The 22003-nt window shown below is 50.0% G+C and overlaps 1 protein-coding gene across 1 annotated transcript in view; it reads right to left on the bottom strand.

The window, feature by feature from the left end:
* dag1 (dystroglycan 1) overlaps positions 1-22003 on the bottom strand; it is a 42570-nt gene that overhangs the window by 11130 nt on the left and 9437 nt on the right. The window contains exon 2 of the mRNA XM_076746444.1: positions 7015-7768. Within this exon, the coding sequence (XP_076602559.1) occupies positions 7015-7434 (420 nt within the window). The 5' untranslated portion in view covers positions 7435-7768. The remainder of the gene's footprint in view (positions 1-7014; positions 7769-22003) is intronic.

Consider the following 22003-nt stretch of genomic DNA (forward strand, 5'->3'; position numbering starts at 1 on the left):
TGTGTGTTCAACCCCCGCCTGGAACACAAGCAGCGTCCGTGTGTGTTATCTGTGTCTCAGCTTGTGGCTCGTTTTCTGCAGACTCTCGGCTTCAGCTCTGACTAATGCTGCAGCCTCACCAGAATTACTCACTATCATCAACACACACACACGCACGCGCACGCACACGCACACACACGCACGCACACACACACACACACACACACACGCACGCACGCACACACACGCACACACACGCACACACACACACACACCCCAAATATCTTCACCAGTAGAAAATGTATTTTTAAGTCTGGAGGGAATCTGAGTAACAACATGTACACACAGACACACAGACACACAGACACACAGACACACACACACACACACACACACACACACACACACACACCTTTGTTTAAAGGGTGTTCCCACAAAAACACAATTTAATTTTACTTTGTGGCAAACAGACGAAGCAGCAGTGTCGACCTGTGATTCACTTCTGCCTTTAAAATGATCTTTCTTCATCGCTCACACTCGTGAAGACGAGCTCCACATAATCATTTCCACTATTGATTAGTCTACCGATCACTTGCTTGACTTCATTTGATCTTTAAATAGTGACAACGGCTGTCCATATAAGCTGATGTTTGATTTATTTAGTCCAGATGTGTTTCATTTGTTTCACATAAAACAAAGAAAAACAGCAAATCTTCAGAAGTGAGTTTTTACAGGATTTTACTGCACTTATGAAATAAAGTATGTGCGTTCGTCTCAGGGCTGATTTGACCTCAGATGGAGGTAAAGAGAAAACTGTCGACTCAGCATTGAACGTCACACAGTGTGTATGAGATGTGAAGGATGTGGAGGACAGCGCTGAAGGAGCCGCAGGCCGAGCGAGAGCGCTGTTAAATCCAGTGTGACGCGGGAACAATGGAGGGAAAACAGCAGACAATTAAACACTCATCAAAGTTAAGTTCATCATTTCTCTGAGATGAAAAGAAGTCAACCACGATTCAGCTGTTCTGCCCACAGTGAGACGTTTGACGGACTCTGTCCCCCTCCAGCTGCCGTCTTCGCTGTACCCTGACAGGCCGAGAGCATCCTGAAAGGATCGTCTCTGCTCCTCGTGAACAACCCGGCCGAGCCCTCGCTGTCCCTAGGTCAGCAATTATCCCCTCCGTCTTTGATGCCGTGTGAATAAAACATCAGCTATCTTTATCCGGCTAACGAGCTATAGCGCCGACACCAGCCATTAAATCTTAAACACATCGCTCGGGGATAATGAGAGACGCGGTGTGGACTTCTTTCTTGAAGTGGAGGAGATGGACGGCGCTGCCGCCTGAGGAGGAGGTGGAGGCCGGTCACTCTGAGCAAATCAATGCTGTTTGAGAGGAGATGAAGAACATGTGGAGAGTTTTGCCCAGGTCACATGACTTGATGCTGCATTGAACTGTGGCGTACCTCAGCTCGCCGTTCGCCGTTGTCTGCTTATGGCACTAGCGCTGGTCATCAAGCCGCTCCGTGCTGATCTGCCTTCAGAACCATCTAGAATCAGCGTCTAAATATAACCTGTAACCTTCACACACCAAACACGGCTCGGCTCACCGAGCCTGGAAAACCAATAAAAACAGCCGCCGCGCTGCAACTCTGCTTTGGGTGATAACCAACCACGCTGGAGGACGCCGGCCCATCCAAAACCTGCGGCTGCTAGGCTACAGAAGGACACACCAGGACAACAGCAGGAGGCTGTCCCCGCGATGGCGGACGGACGCTAAAAGCATCTACTTTGACTCTTTCTGGAAACTTACGCCACCAAATGAGCTGCTTTTTTTCCCATCCTGACTTTTCCTCCGGAGGTCGGGGAGCGACACAGCGGCTGTTGGGCTGTAATTATGTGTGCCAAAGGTCAAATGGAAATTACACCCTGAAATCCAACACTGACGTGAAGCTATCAGTGTGACGAACGGCCTTCGAGCGCAGGGGAGCGCTTTCCAGCAGGAGTTTGTTGGATGCACAACCCTCAGCTCAAACTACGAAACACCAAATTATGAATGGATTTATGGGAGCGTATAATTTGGAACATATGAATCAAAAAGCCTCGCCTGCTGTACGTTTAATTACATAGCAACATGGCCACCACCGCTCTGGTGCCAGTAAACCGATCGCGGCGCGCTAGCTTACAGCGAGGGTGACTCATATGTTCTGGTGTGTGTTTTTATCTTTGGGCTGCCTCCTCCCTCCTGCTCTCTTAATACCAGTTTTCCACTGCTGCCCTGCCAGCTAACAGCTACAGGGGCTTACAGGGTGAGCTTTTCTGCAGCACAGGACGCAGAGACGCCGACGACAAAGAGCGACAACAATGCTTTCATTGTAAGAGGGAGCTGTGAGCGTCAGAAATTCAAGTTTTGAAAAGGTTTCGGGAGCTAAACTGCAGAGAAATGGCAGAAAGAAAGCTGTGGTTTTAAAGGAAGGAGCGCTGCAAGAGGAGAAAAACACAGAGAGGAGAAAGGAGGAAGAATAATTGTTGCTCGTGTTGCAGAAATAAAGAAAAAACGCTTGTGTTGCAAGCTAATCAGCAGGAGCTGAAAGGAGACAGAAAGCTGCTGATGTGGAAGAGAGAGGACGGATAACAGTGACAAGACGGGGTGGGGGGGGGGGGGGGGGGGGGGGTCCTTCAATCATATGCAGGGAACACTGGAAATTTAACAAGATGCCAGGAAGAAGAAAGCAGAGGAGGAGGAGGAGGAGGAGGAGGAGGAGGAGACGATAATGAACTGAGAGAAGAGGACGCAGAGGGGAGGAGAGGAGAAAGTTAGCTTTCCCACCAAAATGCCCCCCAGAGGAGAGACCCCCGACCACAGGGAGGACCGTCTCCATTCATCAAGAGAGGAGCGATTCAAGGAGCCGCTCAATGTGTTCTGACAGCAACACACACACACACACACACACACACACACACACACGCACACATGTACACACACACATACGCACATGCACACACACACATATATCTGCATATACAGTATGTGTGTGTGTGCGTGTGTGTTTGTGTGTGTCCATGAGTTTATTTATTCTTTTATACTGACTGACTCTCTGCCTCACACGTACACACACACACACACACACACACACATCCTCTCTATGTGATGTCAGTGTTTTAATGCATGAACTGAGTTTTTTAATGTTCATAAACACATAAAAAGCAACATATGTTGCGCACACACACACACACACACACACACACACACACACACACACACACACTAAAATGCTCTTTTTCCGAGAATCAAAGTACAAAAGAGATTCAGCTAGCGTCAGGTCTTTCCTGGAATGACAGAGGAAAAAATAGAAGGGGGGGGTAAGCTCGTCTGCCAGCCAGCCCATCAGCCAATCAGCTAATTACACTGGTAATTGTGGTAATGAGGCTATGGAGAGTGCTCGTCTGTTGGCCTGAAAGCCTGTTCTTGCGGCCACTTCCATTAATAAGGGTGGATGATGGGAGCACGGCGGGCTCCGTCCATCCCAGCAGCCCCTCCATACAGATGCCACAGTCACAGAGGTCCCACCTTTTCACCTGGCGTCGCACCGAATTATCACCACCGCCGCCCCTCGAGAGGACGCAAAAATGGTTTCCAGCTCGGGTTGGACGTTTTGTCCTTTGCTTTTCTAAAGGGCTAAAAAATGTAAAATCTTTCTCTTTGAAGACGCTCAGACGAGGTTAGCCGAGCAATAATCTCCCTGAGCTGCTTTAGTAAAGGGGTCCGAGCACAAAATGATGCTTTAACACCATGTGACCATTCTCGCCATCAGCAGAGTGTCTCAGCACCATGCGCTCATGCGTCAGAGTGGACTGAACACATGTTTTTATGCACTAAACAGAAATGACCGTCAGTATCAGAGCCCTCACTGGTCCTTTCAACTTAATTTACCATCATCTGGATCCTGGAGGCAGCCAATCACACGTCTCACTTCCTGACTTAAAGTCAGGGTATTGAACAATGCTGAGAGCGTCTTAAACTGACTGGGATCGTCCTTGAACGTGTTAAATCACTTTCTTACTGTCTGTGAAGTCTTTCACACGCCAACTTTGTTTCAGGTCTGAGGTCTAACTGCTAATATGACGCTGTCAAACTAACCCTCACATGTTTGATAAAATATGGATTTGTAAACTCATATTTTCTGTCCCTGTTTCCAGGTTGGTTAAATCACGCCGCGACCTCTTTAAAGCCTCCTCCTCCTCCCCCTCAGAGGCTGACGTCCTGCCCACCCGGCTGAGACTCCAGCTCGACGCGCTGTGAATGGATAATCGCTGCTGTCTTCACGGACGGGGCCCAGGCCGCTCAGCGAAAGGTGAATGGGCAGGCGGGCTGTCACGGAGCTGCAGACCTCTCAAACTCTGGCAGATTTTCATAAGAAAAGGCCATTAGTATGAGCGCAACGCCAAGCACAAAAATTGATTTGGCCTTTCGCTCCACAACCTTGAGCGCCGACCTTCGGAGTACCTGAGGGGGGACTCACATCTGAAGAGGAGGGGGAGGGAGGCGGATGAAGGGGAAAGTGTTGAAATCTGTGACGGAGGAGAGAGCGGGAGCGGAGGAGCGTTGAAATTAGAAATGGAGGAAGAAGTAAACAAACTCTGCGAGGAAGCGGGAGGGGGGCGTCGCCGCTGTGGGTGGATCACATGGTCTGCGTCTGACCTGTGACCTTTCATTTACAGGAAAGTAGATTTCCCCAAAAGCTGATCCTGCTGCTTCTGAGGTCGTGATCTTCTTCTCTGTTCATCTCTGCGGATCTCTCGCTCCGGCCCGTCCTCTATCCCTCCTCTCCCTCCATCGTTCTTTCCACTTTGCCCATTTTTTTGGCTTCTTTGCCCACGCTGTCAACTCCGATTGGCTCTAAGAGGAGGCCCCCAGCTTACAGTGTGACAGATATAATCAGGTTTGGAGGAACAGCTTTGCCCTGTGGGAAAAATGGACAAGGCGGAGGAAAGACGGAGGAAGAGGTGACGGGGTAAGAGGAAGACGAGCAGCGCGATTAAAAATCAAGAAGGGGGAAGAAGAGGAGGAGGAGGAGGAGGAGGAGGAGGCGAGGGGCGTGATTGCAGATCAGAAAGAGAAAAGTGAACAGAGGAGAGGAGTCAAGGGAGTGAAAGACAGCAGAAAAGAGAGGAGAGGAGGTGTGAGGAGGTGGCAGAAGAGCAGAAAGAAGGAGTAATTAAGCAGAGAGAACAGAGAGGAGCGCCAAAACCAAAGCCCGGACTCACAAAGCGACGGTTACATAACACAGACGAAGCTCCGCCGCCATGTTTTATTTCAGTCTCCTCCAGCTGAGACGAGCCGTCAGCTGACCTGATGGGTTCTGTACCAACTGTCACATGAAATACGCTTCATATCCCTTTAAGTCCCACACAGAACACAGGCGGCGCCCGTTGAGCCACGTCGAGTCGGCCCCAATCAGCCGCAAGTGTGCGAACGGCCTCGTTCACGCGCCTGTAAACTCCATAAAAACATTAAGATGGATGAAACATTCAGGAGCGATTCCTTCAAAAAATGAAATCTACCGTTTGGAAATGACTGTGAAAGCGGACAAAAGGAGGAGATTCAGACATCCTGGAGTCACTCCTCCTCGCTCCTTTTAAACACACGCGATGCTTCACACGGAGGAATCGTCTCTGTACAGTCTGACTGTGAGCCAATGAGCCGCCTTTATTAGCCAAGTTAAAAGTATGAGAATATTTTCACGCCGCTCGTCACCGGGGAGCTTGATTGATATGATCTGATGTGGTTTGACAGGGGTGGAAGAGAGGAGCAACGGAGGGAAGGATGTGGAGGGAGGGATAGGACTTAAAAGCAAAAGAGGGAAGGAGGCGGGGGGCGAGGGGAGGAAGCGAGAGGCAGAATATGAAAGGCTGGAATGTGATGGAGGGAGATAAAGAGAGAGAGGAGGAGGAGGAGGAGAGAAGATAGGGGTTTTAAAAGCAAAGAGAAGACAGGATTAACGGCATACTAAAGGAAAAAGGAGAAAAACAGGGAACGGATGAGCAGCAGGATGGATAGATAGCAAGGTAAGAGCAATGACTGGGCAGGGCTGAGGATGATGTGAGGAAGATGAAGGACAGGAAGGAAGGAGTGAACTATATTAAAGGTTTAGCCCCAAGGAGTGAGCGAGGGGAGTGGATGAAAGGAGGGACGGCAGGATGGAGGCCGGGAGAGAAAACAGGAGGTGTAGTCAGTATATGTAGACAAAGTGTGTCTGGGAGGGGTGGAGGCAAAGAGATGGAGAAGGATGAGTTAAATTTGTCATAGCTAGAGGTGAAGTCTGCGAGAAGAGAGGAAGATAACTGACATTAAGAGAGGAGAGAGGAGGATGAATGGCTGGGATTAGGGCCAGAAAGAGGAGAAACAGCAGAAAGACGGCGAGAGAGAGAGGAAGAGGAGAGCGAGGGCGAAGCCACTAAAGCCTCCGACTCAGAAACGAGGCGACATACATTACAGGAAATTGGCCATCGTGGAAAATGCAGCGCAATTAAAAAAGGGCATATTGGCGTGAATGGCTTCGAACGCGAGCGGCCTGCGGGCGGCGGTGAGCGATGGCTCGCGTCTGCGTCACTTCAGCGACACCTTCTTCAGGCTAATGGCTCCTTTCTGATTGTTCTTGGAGTTCATCCGGAGTCAACCGAGTCGCCGAGGTTGAAGCAACTGTAGACCGACCCCGGCGCTCCCCCGACTGCTTCCTCCTCGTGTCTGCGACTGCGCATACATGTTTTGAAACGCGTCATAAAGTCACGCGTCACAGCCGCCGTAAACCCCGATGTTACGATGGAGATGCTGGATCCTCTTGAACAGCCTGAAAACTACAGACCTCTACTTATTTTATGAGATGTTTGTGTTCAGCCTCCAGAAAACGACTGTTTGTGGTTGAGGCTTGACACCTCACGTCTTACTGAACTGTGATTGGTTCTTGGTTCGACCACATGCACCTCCTGCTAGAGTGACTGGAAAACACGAGCAGCCCAACAAACTGCTGACTCACCTTGACGATGTCTCCCAGGTAAACGTCCTCCATCTTGTTTGGCACCTTCATCTGGAAGATCCGACCCACCACCACCGACGAGTCCGGGAAGGCGGCGGGTGCGGCCATGTTCTGCTGAGTCACCGTGGTCTCTAAGGCAGCGGCGTCCATCGCCCGGATGCCTGCCGTCACCTCCTGGAAGTCCTGGAGGAAGGAGGAGTGCATGGAGGCCTCCAGCTCGCCTCGTCTGCCGGCCTCTCCGCCGTCCTCCATTAACACCATCTCGTCCAGCATGTCGATCTCCACCTCCGCGCAGGCGGGCGGAGGGAGCCAGGCCGCCACGGCGAGAAGCAAGCCCAGCAGCGAGGCTCTAGTCCTGGGTAGGCTCACGTGGAGGCCCCTGCTCGCCCCGAGGCCTCCCACACTCAGTTTATTGCGCATTCTCTGCTTTTTGTCGGCCCGTCGCTGATGGAGAGAAAAATAAAAAGGAGGATGTCCGAGTGGGAGGGGGGGGCTTAGAGGGGAGCATGCACCCCCGGCAGATAGAGCAAATCCCTCCTTTCAAATCTCCCTCCCTCCCTCTCCTTCTCCGCCCACTCTTCTCCTTCTCGCCTGGCGCCGAGCAGGATTCCTCCCTCCTCCTTCTGTTCCACCTCCTCCTCCTCTTTTGTCCTCCTTTCCCCCTCCCTCGGCTTTCTTCTTCCTCTTCCCCTCCGCCTTTTGTGCTCGGCCCTCAGAGGTTCAGGAGTCCCATTGTGCCGAGCATCTTTGAGATCTGTGAGGAGACAGAAAAGAGGAGAAAGACAGAAGACACGGTTAGAGAGTCGCTTTCAGAGCCTCGAGCACGCAGCTTCTCGATGCTCGCCGCGGCCTCAACACCTCGACTTAAAGCGGCTCGCACTGAATCACAAGTCAATCCCCTCCATAAGTTCAGCCCCTTAAACTGATTCGTGCCACGCAAATCTCATTGTCGATAGGAATCCATCATGGCGGGGGGGCGGCGGGGGGATAATATTATCAATGCTGTGGAGTAATCTGATTAGTTCTTACAACAATTCTGGCTCTCCCTCGCTCCCGCGTTCACCCCCTCTCCTCTCAGCTCTTTCTAAATTGCTCATTGGTGAGTTATTCAGTGACTTCAGAGCGGCGAATGAAAGAGCCGGAGGGAAACGAGGGCGAGAGACGGACAGAGCGAAAGAGACGTGACGGGGAGAGAGAGACGAAGACGGACAGATGAGAGAGGGGGAGAGTGAAGGTGATATACGGGGACCTTGGATTAGACAACAATGCCGAACCAGTCAAAGCTTTCTTGGAAGCGCTAATGAATGCATGCCTTCTCTATTGTGAGAGGGGTCAAACCGAGTGTGTGTGTGTGTGTGTGTGTGTGTGTGTGTGTGTAGGTGAGTGTGTGGGTGTGGGGTGAAGAAAGAGCAGAGTGTGTGTGTGTGTGTGTGTGTGTGTGTGTGTGTGTGTGTGTGTGTGTTTGTGTGTCCATTGTGAGTGTGGAGGACTGAACTCGCGTTTGTTATTCATGCAGCTCTTTCATAGAGAAGAAGATCCCCTCCTGTGTGAGTGAGTGTGTGTGTGTGTGTGTGTGTGTGTGTGTGTGTGTGTGTGACAACACAAATGATTTCCCCTGAGGGCTTTCGTTAGAGAGAGAGAGAGACAGAAAGAAAGAATGAAAGTAGGAAGAGTAAGAAAGGAAAGGAGGGGAAGAGAGAGGGACCCCGCCGTGACTCCATTTTGCCCCGCAGCAGACGCCGGCGGAGAAAGTGAAATCACGGCAGGAATTCCCCGACAGCACCAACACGAGGCCTCCCAGGTAGCCGCCTCGCCCTCGCCACGCATCACCTTTGGACAAAACTTTGCTTCTAACGAGCGCAGTTTCCCCGCTGCTCCGGCTTTTATCCAGAGAGTCAACTTCAGGAAACAGAGCCAAACAACTCAGATTCTCCAAGTTCACCATTTTTACCTTTCAGCTCTGTGAAAGTCGAGTTTTCCCTCTTTGAAATCTACTTTTCATTGATGCCACCTTGGAATTATTTCCACACACTTTGGAGCGTTAAAGTTTTACCAAGCCCTGTGGAAAGTAGTCCAAGATGGCTGCCAGGGATAACTCCATCGCTTTCATGTCGGCTACCTTCAACCGCAGCGCCGGGGGCCACGTCCCGCCGATCCCCCTCATTGCTTTTTCACTGTTGTTCAGTCTGTCATGTTTCTCCTCGGAGCTTTCATTTATTCTTTCATTGCTTCTCTCCGTCTCTCTTGGTCTCAGGATATCTTTCACTCCTCCTCTCCCTCCTCTTCCTCCCTACAGAGGCTTCAGGTACGCGACACCTTCTCTCTGAGATCTCCACAGCCTTCAAAGAGCGACGAGGGAGGAGGCCGAGGACACTTCAGGTCGGTAGAGAGGAGACAGAGGGACAGCCAGACGGAGAGGACGCGTTTCTGTTTCAGCATAAAGCGTTTCAGAAGAACACGAGAAGAGACGAAAGAGACGAGAAGAGACAAAAAGAGACGAAGAGACGAAAAGACGAGAAGAGACGAAGAGACGAGAAGAGACGAAGAGACGAAAAGACGAAAAGATGAAAGGACGAGAAGAGACGAAGAGACGAAGAGACGAAAAGAGACGAGAAGAGAAGAAGCGAAAGGAGACGGCCTGACTGACAAACACGACCCCGGGCTTCACCTGACCCGCCAGCTTCCTCCTGATTGGCCGAAAACATCAAAGAAGTACCACTCAGAGATGCTGTTACACATGCTTGACATGGAGAGTTACAACAAGAACTGTGTGTGTGTGTGTGTGTGTGTGTGTGTGTGTGTGTGTGTGTCCACCACAAACATCACCCACAGCTAACACATCACATTCAGCCAGAGGAGGCTGGGGCCAATCGGGGGAGACGTGTTTGTGGGTCTGTTGACCGAGACCAGTTCACCGGGCGCCATGGCGACACTGTAGCTCCGAACAGGAACTTAACGACGTCTGTGGGACTCTCCTCCCATTGGCTGGGCTCCGTCCTCTTACTGCCTGCAAACACTGAAGCAGCGAGTGCTGAGATTTACGGCGCTGGAGAGCGATCGTCCGGAAGACTTTCCCACATGTTGATCATATTTAGGCTGCGTGGGCGGGAGGATGCAGCATTAGAGCCAATCACATCTCAGCTTTGCATGTGATGAGCTAAACTATGACACACAGAGCAGCGTTTACTCAGAAACATGAGGCGTCTCTGTCGCTTCTAAACAATGAGAGTTTAATGGAGTTACTGGTTGAAGTGTTTATCCAGACTCAGTGAAACTTCAGGAAGAAATCCAGTAAGCCGGGCAGCGCGTTCAGGAAACAACCTTTTCATGCTGCATTTACTTCACAACACTGGGACTAATTAAACGGACGAGCTCATCAGACTAATAGAGTGACTGAACACAAAGGTGGCGTCCTCAATAGAGAGCTTGAACGCAGCTCAACACAACACAAAGTTAATCCTTAACACTTGTGCAGCACAAAGCACGGAAATGCAAAAGTCAGCGCGGCACCAAAGCCTCGTTTTCACTGTGTTTTTATGGAAGCTGATGATTTTCTTGAATCCCAGAGCTTAATTTATTTCTTCTAAACCCACAGCAGCTGCGCCGCTCAAAGACATGAGGCAACGGCGTGCAAAACAACCCGAGAGTGATGACAGTGTAACGACGCCAGGCTGGTTCAGAACAGAGGCTTTAACACGCGACGCGTCACATCAGATCCGCTTTAAAGGTAACGGACGTGTGACACGCTGCTTTCTGAAAAAAGCTTTCACGACGTCCTCGATTTTACCGTCTGTCTGAGCGTTGAAACGTGTGTCCACCTGCGCTGGCAGCCAGGTGAACCCTGTGACCCCTCACATCTACAGGCTGATGATCAGCAGGAAATCATTTCAGACGGTTTCAGATGCGAGAACGTGTAAATGTACGATTACGTCTTGTCCTCAGCTGGACTCACTGACTCCAAACCGTCTTTTTGAGACACTCTGCTGCTCAGAGATAAAAATACACACCCAGACGTGACAGCAGCTCCCCTGAATCCCCTCTCCTCTATCAGGTTGCGAGGACATCGTTATAAATAAACAGTTAACTGGACACTTGCGTGTTTTCACTGCCTGTCTTCCTCTGCGGTGCTTTGAAGGGACACGGACAGGAAGACGGGGGAGAGGACAGAGGATGGGGGACATTCTGAGGGACTGGAGACGGAGACGTGATCATTTGCTGTCAGTTCCAGATCACAGTGAACTCTGCAGTCAGCAAAGCGCAGATGCTTTTCCTCCTCGGTGTTTTGCTCCTGGGCCGCGTCCCGTTCGGCTTGGAGCTGCCTCGCGTCCGCTGAAGGGTGTTTTACGCCTCGTTACCCTCCAACGTTTACAGCTCACAAAACGTCTTGACAATCGGCAAGACTGATACCGAAGCCTCCTCGTCTGCGAGCGATAATCTGTGCTACCTCTGCACATAAAGTCTGCTGTGCTGCTCTCTGTCTCTGCCATATGAGACAACAGCCAGTCAACCTGCAGCCTGTCTCTGAGGACATCTGCTGCACCGCTAACACATGCTGGCCTAACGTCAAGATTTGCTTCTGATTTACCTCATGGAAGATGAGATTTGGGGGGTTTCGGCTGCTGGCCAGGTGATTTTATTGTGTACCAACAAAGAGCCCAGATTATTTCCACAAGCTGATCTTTCATTACAGGAAGTCTGTCCACAAACCAAACCCCCAAATCACATTTCACCCTTCCCTGACACGTGGTGGAAGGCTGCGCTCCTCTTTCCCTTTTTCGTATGGGTGGGGGATGAAGGAGACATCCTGGGTGGCATCATGAGACTTGAGAGAGACTTTAATGCCGTCGCTGGGGTATGATGAAAAGGAGGTGATGAAGAGGAGGACGGGGACAGGAGGAGGGAGCTTTGGAGGCGCCAAAGGTAAAATTTCTAGAAAGGCTTTGATTCCCTCCCATGGGAGAAAAAAAGCTGTACCCGAGGCAGAGGGAATTCAGATCACACACACACACACACACACACACACACACACACTTAACAAGGTGGGCGCGCTGTAAGGAAGAAGTCCAACACCTCACACAGCTGCTTCAATTTTAACACAGCGAGACGTGGACCTGGAAGGACAGACGGACACTGAGAGGACGAGGAGACGCTCAAACTAAATAATAAAAACTAGTTTTAGTTAAATGTTAAACCCCCGAAATACGACTGATCATTCACCGCAGTCCTAAAGCTCACAGCAGCTGACGGAAGCTTGAAAACGACCAAAACGTGCTGTTTAATAACTTTTAATTCTTAATAAATTGATCAGAATTTGAAGTGATTGATGAATTTGTTGTGGTCTGAAAATGATTCTTTATTCTATCAGCGATAAACTTGTGGTTTCTTGTTTATTCGGTCTTTGCATATTTACACAAATGACACAAAAACAATCCTGATTGTCAAATATTATATTGGCTAAAATTCCTCTCGGCAACCAATGAGAACACAAAAAAATTCCCTGCGGTGGCCAATCAGAGAGATCTTGCCAAGGACGAGACATTGGCACATCAGCGGCACTTTAAAGTCCACCCTTCTCTTCTTCTTCCCTCCTTCAGTCTCACTCTTACTCCCCCTTTCTGCCTCCCTCTCTCCTCCCGTCACCTTTCAGTCCCCCAAAGTCACAGCTGATGCCTCTATTATTGGCCCAGACGGGACGAGGGTGGCCTGAGAAACAGGAGGAGGAGGAGGGAGAGGCGGTGACGCTCCTGAAGGAGGCTGAGCGAGGCCGGGCAGGATGCACACGGACGTCACACCCATCACACACACATTCAGAGCCAAACGAACACACACACTGGATTTCTCCTGCAAACCTGCGCTCATGACGCACATTCACCAAACCGTCCTGCAGCGCCTCGCCGTCCTCACACACGAGTCGCTGCAGCTTGTGTTTGCATTGCAGCTGCTGAGACAGACTCTGGATTACAACGAGGTTTACCTTTACAATCAGATTTAGATATTTAGTGCAGAGATTAGGCACATTTTAGGTGTTCAGCCGCTCTCTCATCCTGAGCCATCTGCACTCTGTAAACAGGAGCGTGAGATTATGCTTCAGTGTGAGGATACAGGAAGTCTGCTTTGTTCCTGTGCAGGGTATGTGAGACAGGACAAGACTGAAGCAGCCTGAATGAGACAGAGAGGAGACAAGGAGAGGAGAGGAGAGGAGAGGAGACAAGAGGGGAGAGGAGACAAGGCGAGGAGAGGAAACAAGGAGAGGAGACAAGAAAGGAGAGGAGAGAGGAGGAGAGGGTCTGTGAGACAAGACAAAACTGAAGCAGCCTGAATGAGACAGAGAGGAGACAAGGAGAGGAGACAAGAGAGGAGAGGAGACAAGGAGAGGAGAGGAGAGGAGAGGAGACAAGAGGGGAGAGGAGACAAGGCGAGGAGAGGAAACAAGGAGAGGAGACAAGAAAGGAGAGGAGAGAGGAGGAGAGGGTCTGTGAGACAAGACAAAACTGAAGCAGCCTGAATGAGACAGAGAGGAGACAAGGAGAGGAGACAAGAGAGGAGAGGAGACAAGGAGAGGAGAGTAGAGAGGAGAGGAGACCAGGAGATGAGTTGAGGAGAGGGGATTAGGGGAAGAGACATGGGGTGGGGAGAAATCAAGGAGAGGAGACAAGAGAGCAGAGGACAGGAGGACAGAAAGGAGCAGAGTCGCTAATGAAGTGATAATTTCATGTAAAGTGGAGCTCCATTTTCTCTCCAGCTGTGAAAAAGATCTCCTCACTGATCCAAAGAGCTCTGAATTAAAGGCAAATCAAATACTTATTAACTCCACAACAAAGACAAAAAAGACAATGAAGCCTCAACTCCTGACGGAGGAGGTTCGCAGAGGAGATCAGAGCAGAACAAAGGAGCGGAGCAGTGGGAGTCACAGCTCCACCAGGAGAACAACAAGCAGGGATGTCAGAGAGGAGGAAAAAGTGCCGTAAAAACAGAGAATTCAGAGAAACTCTGAGAACAACAGCCACGAATCCAGCTGACAGGAACAACAGCTCCCAGCGGAAAGTTCCGGCCACTCCTCGAACACACCAGCTGTGACGCAGGAGTTCCTACAGCCTGCGTGTGACGGACAGCTGGAAGCAGATGTGAACCCGACCCTCAAAACACGGAGAGCGGAGGGGGCGCCGGCAGAGCGGAAAAAACACGCCAGAAGGACGAGGAAACACCAAACCTCGGCTCGCAGCGGGCCGTCAGGTGGGGCCGTGATAGGATCCATCCTGAAGGTGCGCATCAAGGTGCAGCATCCCATTCGGGTGGTGCAGATGTCCGCTCACGCAGCAGGTGTATGAGTGAGACATGACGCTGTCACGGCCTTAACGTGTCCTTCATGAGTCAGGACAGACGAGCGGGCGAAGCCTCGTTTCTCCTTTCAGAGCTGATGGAGGTCATGTGAGGCCACGTCCTGAAGGCGTGGCCGCCACATCAGGGAAACTGTGACCTGATGTACCGCAGGCGGGGGCGTCCCCGGACCCCCCAGCGTTCTCCAAACACACCACGAATGCTTGTTTTCCAGACCCACACAGACAACCTGCGGCGGCCGGGACGCCATTTATTATCTCCCACAACAAGATCCTTATCTGCCAAACAACCATCAGAAACAAGATCGTTCAGCAGAGAAGCATCATCCTGCAGCTCGTCGGCACCTGAGCGTTACAAATATCTGCCTCTGTTGTTTCAACCGTGATTTAAGAAAAGAAATCGAGCCCAAACTTGACAGAAAGAGACGGAGAAACGTCGTGCTGCTGGCAAACGTCCTCACACTGATTCGCAGTTTGCTTCCTCGCCGTCAAACTGCGCCTCCCTCCTGCCACTGTTAACGTTTACCAAGCTTTTTGTCCCCCGCGGCCCTCGGTGTGCTTTAAGTTCCTCGAAATGAGGATTTAATTTAGAAAAAACAAAAAGAAACACAGACAGCAGCGGGGCGGGATCATGGGAAATGCGGTTCTTTTGCGGACGCAGCCAAACACACTTTGTCCACTTTGATTAAAGCTGTGTTTCAGAGCGTTGAAGCATCAGCGCTTTCGCTCGCTCGCTTACAAGGCTCATAGGCTTTTCAGAGAGAGGCCGAGAGTGTGTGTGTGTGTGTGTGTGTGTGTGTGTGTGTGTGTGTGAAGGCTAACAGCTCATAAGGGGAAAGTGCCGCGATGCTTTGCACATCTCAGTAGGCTAATTATAACACTGCAACGGCTGCAGAAATGAAACATGAAAGAATTAAGAATGAGAGGGAGAGAAAAACCACAGAGAGAGAGAGAGAGAGAGAGAGAGAGAGAGAGACAACAGAGAGAGAGAGAGAGAGAGAGAGAGAGAGAGAGAGAGACAACAGAGAGAGAGAGAGAGAGAGAGAGAGAGACGAGAGAGAGAGAGAGACAACAGAGAGAGAGAGAGAGAGAGAGAGAGACAACAGAGAGAGAGAGAGAGAGAGAGAGAGAGAGAGAGAGAGAGAGACAACAGAGAGAGAGAGAGAGAGAGAGAGAGACAACAGAGAGAGAGAGAGAGACGAGAGAGAGAGAGACAACAGAGAGAGAGAGAGAGAGAGAGAGAGAGAGAGAGAGACGAGAGAGAGAGAGACAACAGAGAGAGAGAGAGAGAGAGAGAGAGAGAGAGAGAGACGAGAGAGAGAGAGACAACAGAGAGAGAGAGAGACAACAGAGAGAGAGAGAGAGAGAGAGAGAGACAACAGAGAGAGAGAGACAACAGAGAGAGAGAGAGAGAGAGAGAGAGAGAGAGAGAGAGACAACAGAGAGAGAGAGAGAGAGAGAGAGACAACAGAGAGAGAGAGAGAGAGACAACAGAGAGAGAGAGAGAGAGACAACAGAGAGAGAGAGAGACAACAGAGAGAGAGAGAGAGAGACAACAGAGAGAGAGAGAGACAACAGAGAGAGAGAGAGAGACAACAGAGAGAGAGAGAGAGAGAGACGAGAGAGAGGAAATACAGTTATAGTTAAAGAATGTGTAGGTAGTTGGAGTAATTACATTTCACTCCAATTAGACTGCTGAAGTTGTGTTTTCTCTTTATCACTTCCCTGTGTGTGTGTGTGTGTGTGTGTGTGTGTGTGTGTGTGTGTGTGTGTGTGTCTGTCCATCTTGCTAACTCCTCAATCTGTTTTTTTATGCAGCCGAGTGCTTCAACCAAAACACAGACATGTGTCGTGCACATATCTGTCCTCCATAGCTCAAAGTGTGTGTGTGCTGGCTGTGTGTGTGTGTGTGTGTGTGTGTGTGTGTGTGTGCGCTGTGTGTGTGTGTGTGTGTGTGTGTGTGTGTGTGTATGGAGCAGAAGGTCTCGTGTTGCCTGGCTGTCGTTTTCTGTCACACCAGCAACTGTCCACACACTCGAACACACATGTGACCGGCCGCTCCAGCTGTCAGTGCATCTCAAGTCTTAGCTGGTGGTCCCAGAAGATCTCAGCCACACACACACACACACACTGCAGACTTGCTAATCTGTGCCCTTTAATCCGAGGGTGCGCTTCATTCCCTGAACTTTCCCTCCCAGGTCCTCTTCATGTGCTCTGCTCTTCCTCCCTCTGACGGCTCTGATCGGGTAAATAACCTCACAGAGGCTATTTTTAGACTTTGACTTAAACACAGTCAGAGGTTGAATAACGTCAAACTTTGTTTAAAGAAGGAAATTCATTTAAAAACAAACAATCTGACCATCTCATCATTTCACGCGCAGCTATTTTTGCACGATGAGTAAGATGATCCGCTTTATTTATACATGATGAATCATTTTATAAGAGCAGGTGTTTAAAGTGGGGACGAGTCTCGTTTTAGATTAAACGCTCATGTCCGTCTTCTGGTATCAGGTTTGCTTCCAAACGTCAAACTCGTTTAGAAGCTGCTTGTATTTGACCCATTAAAGCCTTTATTAATTAAGAATTGTGTAAGTTAAGATGTGAACGTTCTCTTTGTGTGCTGGAACATTTGGACACGGATCATTCAGTTTTCATTCAGTTCGTTTTGGACTGAAACTGATCAGTGATGTTTAATGCACAGTCCATGTGACCGATCAATGCAGCCACTGGCAAACAGATGGAAGCCTCATTAGCACTCCTCCAATCAGACGGCTCGGTCAAATCGTGCTAATTTGATAGGCTGAGACGCGGCGAGAGGCTGGAGACGAGACTGAGCAGCTAAACATCAACAGTAAGAGCAAGATGTGAGAAAGTCCACCTTCAAACAACATGGAAGAGCAAATATATTCTGGGGTCACAAACCCAAAATCTATTTGAGCAGCCCTCAGGTGTTCGGAGTTTGATCAAGCTCCCTGCCGGCCGGCCGAGCTCCATTTAGCTCCATAATGCAAACACATCTGTCGTCTGCTCGAAGATAAACAGAACTAATCTGGGTCAGCCGTGTGCAGGTACGCTTCTGATGATACAGTCTGTCTGCACACACCGCAGTGACCTGGATACTGCAACAAGCAGCAGATACAGAGCTGCATGACCTCTGTGTGTGTGTGCGTGTGTGTGTGTGTGTGTTCCTAAGTAAATCAGTAAACCCCTGGTCATCGTACGTCCCTTCACATTACATGTTTGTCTGGTTTCATGTATCTGTGTGTGTCTGTGTTTGTGGAGGACAATGGATGTGTGTCCCTGTGTGTGTGTGTGTGTGTGTGTGTGTGTGTGTGTGTGTGTGTGTGTGTGTGTGATGGGTTTGCAGTGATAGCCATCTCCTCCCATCCCCTGGTGATGCAGGTCATCAATTCTCATCTCCGTGTCGCTCCTATCTGCCTTACACCACCGAGTTATAAATACACAACCAAGCAGCAAGATCTGCTGATGAGCATCAGAAAGCAACACACACACACACACACACACACACACACACACACACACACACACACACACACACACACACACACCTGTAAAGGCACCAGCCTGTAAAGACTCATTTGTATTCGTTTACAGGCTGTTAGCAGACTCACTGCACGTTGTTATTTCCAGAATAAATTGGATTATTTGTGTGTAAACAAACGTAGTTTTCTACAATCTGAATGAAGTTTTTGTCGGTTTGTCGACAGGTTTTCAACACGTTATGTGTGTATGAATGCGTAGAGGAGCTTTAGTCGGGTCGAAATGTTTTTTTTTTTTTGACAAATATATAAATGTAATTTATATTTTCTTACTTTGCACTGTTTGAACTACAGTTCCCATCATGCTTCAGGGAGTGTAAAGAGGAAGTACAAAGTCAAATTAGCACCGTTCAGTCAGCTGAATTAGCTGCAGTGTCCCAGCGGATGATTCCCTGATCGCTCCTCCGGTCGTCCACAGACCGGCGATCGATAGCGTCCATTCACACGGTGGACAGTCAGCCTGTGAGCGACCTCTTCCTCAGCCTGTCAGCCAATCACACGCTCAGTGTAACCGAGTCATTCATGAATGCAGCCGGTTGTACTGTCGGTGGAACAGCCGGGCAGCAAGCCGTTCACTCCTCCACTCTTTCACCTCCTCTGCCAGTCACTTAGTCAGTGCGTTTCCTCTCAGAAAGCACATCATTCACTCCAGCCGGCCGCTCATTCAGCCAGCCGCTATCTCCGATCTACCTTCGTCCCCCCTCCCTCCCCCTCCTCCTCCTCTAAGTCCCTCCACGGTCACTGCAGATGTCTCAGCTCCGAGGCTCCGTTCTTTATCTCTATGATAATAGCAGGCCATGGCTGAAAGCCTTCCGGGCTGAGCAATGTGACCTCCAACTCTCTGGCCGGGTTTTAAAGCGACCATGGTTTGGATATTTGTCCAGGCCAAAGACGTCCCCCATTGGCTGAATTTATCACCGTCAAATGGACTGAGACAGCGGGCGTCGCCGCTCCGCTCGGCCGCCTCGTCGAGCTGATATTCATCACTAGCTTTTATTTTCCAGCTCTCTGCTGGATGTTACTTAACGCTCCGCTGTAAAGGGATTCGGGTAAATGCCACGAGAAATCAAACCTGAAACCTGTAAATTGTTACAAATGAAAACACGAGAGAGAACAGAGGGGTCAGCGTCCGCCGGAGTGGAGCACTCCGCCGGCGATGATGCATGTGCATGTTGTTGGTTTTGAGGGTGATGGATAAATAAATGACTGTAATATTACAGACAGAACAAAGAAAATGTCTTGTTAGAAAAGGAGAAAATGGGAGCGCAGGCCTTCATCTACAGCAGCGACTTTTGTTGCCTCTTTGATGGTAATTGGTCAGTGAAAAGGAGACGTTCCTGGTTTGGATTTGGGTGGACGCTGCAGCAGACGCTGCACGCAAACAGAACAAAGTGATGACATTAAAGTGACCTGAAAAAGAGGGAGAGTGACTGAGCGAGAAGGATGGAGAGGGAGCACGTCGGTGATGGAAAGGTGGAAACCTTGACCCTGAATGTCTGGTGATGCTCATCGGAGGAAGAGGGCAAAACGCTGAGACAGAGAGTGAGAGTCTGAGCAGCTGAAGGTCCATCTGCATTCAATCAACGCCATCATTGGACGGGCCGATCAGTCGAGGATGGGGGAGGACGAGCGGGCGTGGATGAGAGATTTAAAAAGACAGCGTGAAGGAAAGATGGGAGAGAAAGACGAGGCCTCACACTCGCCCTCCACCGCACTGACTGACAGCACATCGCTGTCAATCATTCAGGACAGCAGCTGGGTGGTGGTCTCAGGCCGGCGAGTGTCACCCGACGACGTGATCGTCTGCTTGTTCTGAACGTGCTGCAGCAGTGTTACTGAGTTAAAGAGCAGCGCTGACTCGACGCCTATTTGCAGGAAATCTTCCCACACTGAGCTTCGTTTAGCGCACTTTCACCTCAAACTGCTAGCTCCTGAAGCCGTTAGCAAAGAGAGAGCGTGTGTGTGCAAATTAACCTCCAGACTCACAAGTGTGACAAGTCAACAAAGTTCTCGGTTAACCTTCACTAGAGCTACGTGATATTAGCTCAGTGCACATATGTGACGACTTATGAACGTGTCAGCCGACAGGCAACAAAGAGAAGCAAAGAAACGTGAAACCAAGTCGCTTCGTGAAAAGTGTGTCCACCAGAGAGCGCCGACGAGGTGATTTTTACACTGTGAAATGTCACGTTTTGTGTCACAATTCTAAAAAAGAACAAATAAAAAGGGATCCCTAAAAAGGGATCAAATTTCAATATTTGGTTATGAGACGTCTTTAACTCCCAAATTTTAATATCACAATCTGCAGATATCGATATTCATGAGGATTCATCTGTAAACCTCGAATATCAGTAGAAGACGTCAGGACAGTCCACCCAGCAGCTGTCCAGACAGCTCACTGGAACTGAACGTCCACCTGATGACGGCGCTCCACCAAACGTTCCGACACTTCATCCTGTGGGGACGAAACACTGGACAGTCATCATTTCAGCGCACACCAAAACGAAACGACCGACCGACCGACTGACGTCCAGAGAGGCGAAGAAGAACCACCTGAGTGGATGATGCACATAGGTGAGGAGAAAATAGCGCTTCCTGCCAGTATAGGCGGAGAACATGAGTCAAACAGAGGAGAGACAGTCAGAGACAGAGCGAGAGACACGGGGAGAGGGAGGCGCTTCAGTTCCTCTGCAGCAGAGGCAGACAGACGCCGAAGGAGTCAAAGCGTCCGCAGATGTCCTGCAGGCCTCTGGGTAACGCCGCCGTTTAGCATCATGTAAAGCAGTGAGCCCAACACACACCTGCACACGTATGTGCACTGAACACACACACACACACACAACGCAGCCCATGTCAGGACGGATTGTATGCGGCGGCCATGGCGTTTCAAACACACTGCTGCACGGCGCGATAGCTCGCTCGCCGCCTTCTCCACGCCGCCTGCCCTGATGACTTCCTCTCTGCCTCTTCCTCTCCCTCGCTCTCTGTAAGTGGGTGACAGTCATTTAAAGTGCAGTCCTGTACCTCCTGATAGCGTGCAGCAAACAATGAATGTATTGGCCACGCTACCGAGGCTGCTAGCGCCTCAGAATAACAACGAAGCAGAGGGAGGACGCCGAGGATGAATTACCGAACTTCAAAGACGACTTCTCTCTCTGCCTCTGTCTCCATGTAATATTTCAATTCTGCACAGAGGGATGAAAAGAATCAGCACCATTAGATCTGCTGTTCAAATTAAAACCGACAGCACTTTATCAATGCCTGTATGGCTGCTAAGTAAATTATATTTGGTCACGCAGAGACAAACAATGACATCCTCACGCTGAACACGGGCCAGAAACAAAACGCCTGTTTTTTGGCGTTTTGTCCCACGAGGCTCGTCCTGGACGTTCAAACAGAATTCACATCGTTCCTGCCGAGCTCGGCTGATTACAGGCGCAGCTCTGCACAGGCCGAACACCTGGTTTGAGGTGAACTTCAAGAGAAGCTGTGGCTCTGCAGCAAATCCACCTGATGTCTCAGGACTTAAACGCAGAGCAGATGATGGCAGAGCGCCTTCGGCTGCTCCGGCGCTTTCATTTTTCTGTGAAGCAAAAGCATAACTCATTCTGCAGCTCCCAAATATGTTTTTCTGAGGTTACTTCTGGTATTTTCTGAGGTTTTATTGAGCATATTTCTGCTGTTTCTGCTGTTGTAAATTCCCCGTCTGTTGAACGGTCACCCATTCACATTGAAGGGGGGGGGGCAGCCTCTGAACTGCTCATTCTTTGTGAACATTTCAAACAAGCTGATACAAAACCTCCAACATGTGCCACCCCTGAAGACCCCTGAAGGACCCCTGAAGACCCCTGTGGGCCCCCAGGCCCTCGATCACTTCCACATTCCTACAGCAGCTTGATGGAGTCCATATCTCACGTTCCACAACCAGTTAGACAAGTCTGAGTGCTCTGAAAGTGAACTTTACGAGAGACAAACTGTGGACTAAAAGAGGTTTTTTTAACGTCTTTGCACTCATTTCCTACAAACTGCAGGCAGTCGTCACCTTTTAATGAAGCACACACGCTGATCTCAGTTCAGTGCAGCTCAATTCAA

This window comes from Chaetodon auriga, chromosome 2 (assembly GCF_051107435.1).
Source record: "Chaetodon auriga isolate fChaAug3 chromosome 2, fChaAug3.hap1, whole genome shotgun sequence".
Lineage (NCBI taxonomy): Eukaryota > Metazoa > Chordata > Actinopteri > Chaetodontiformes > Chaetodontidae > Chaetodon > Chaetodon auriga.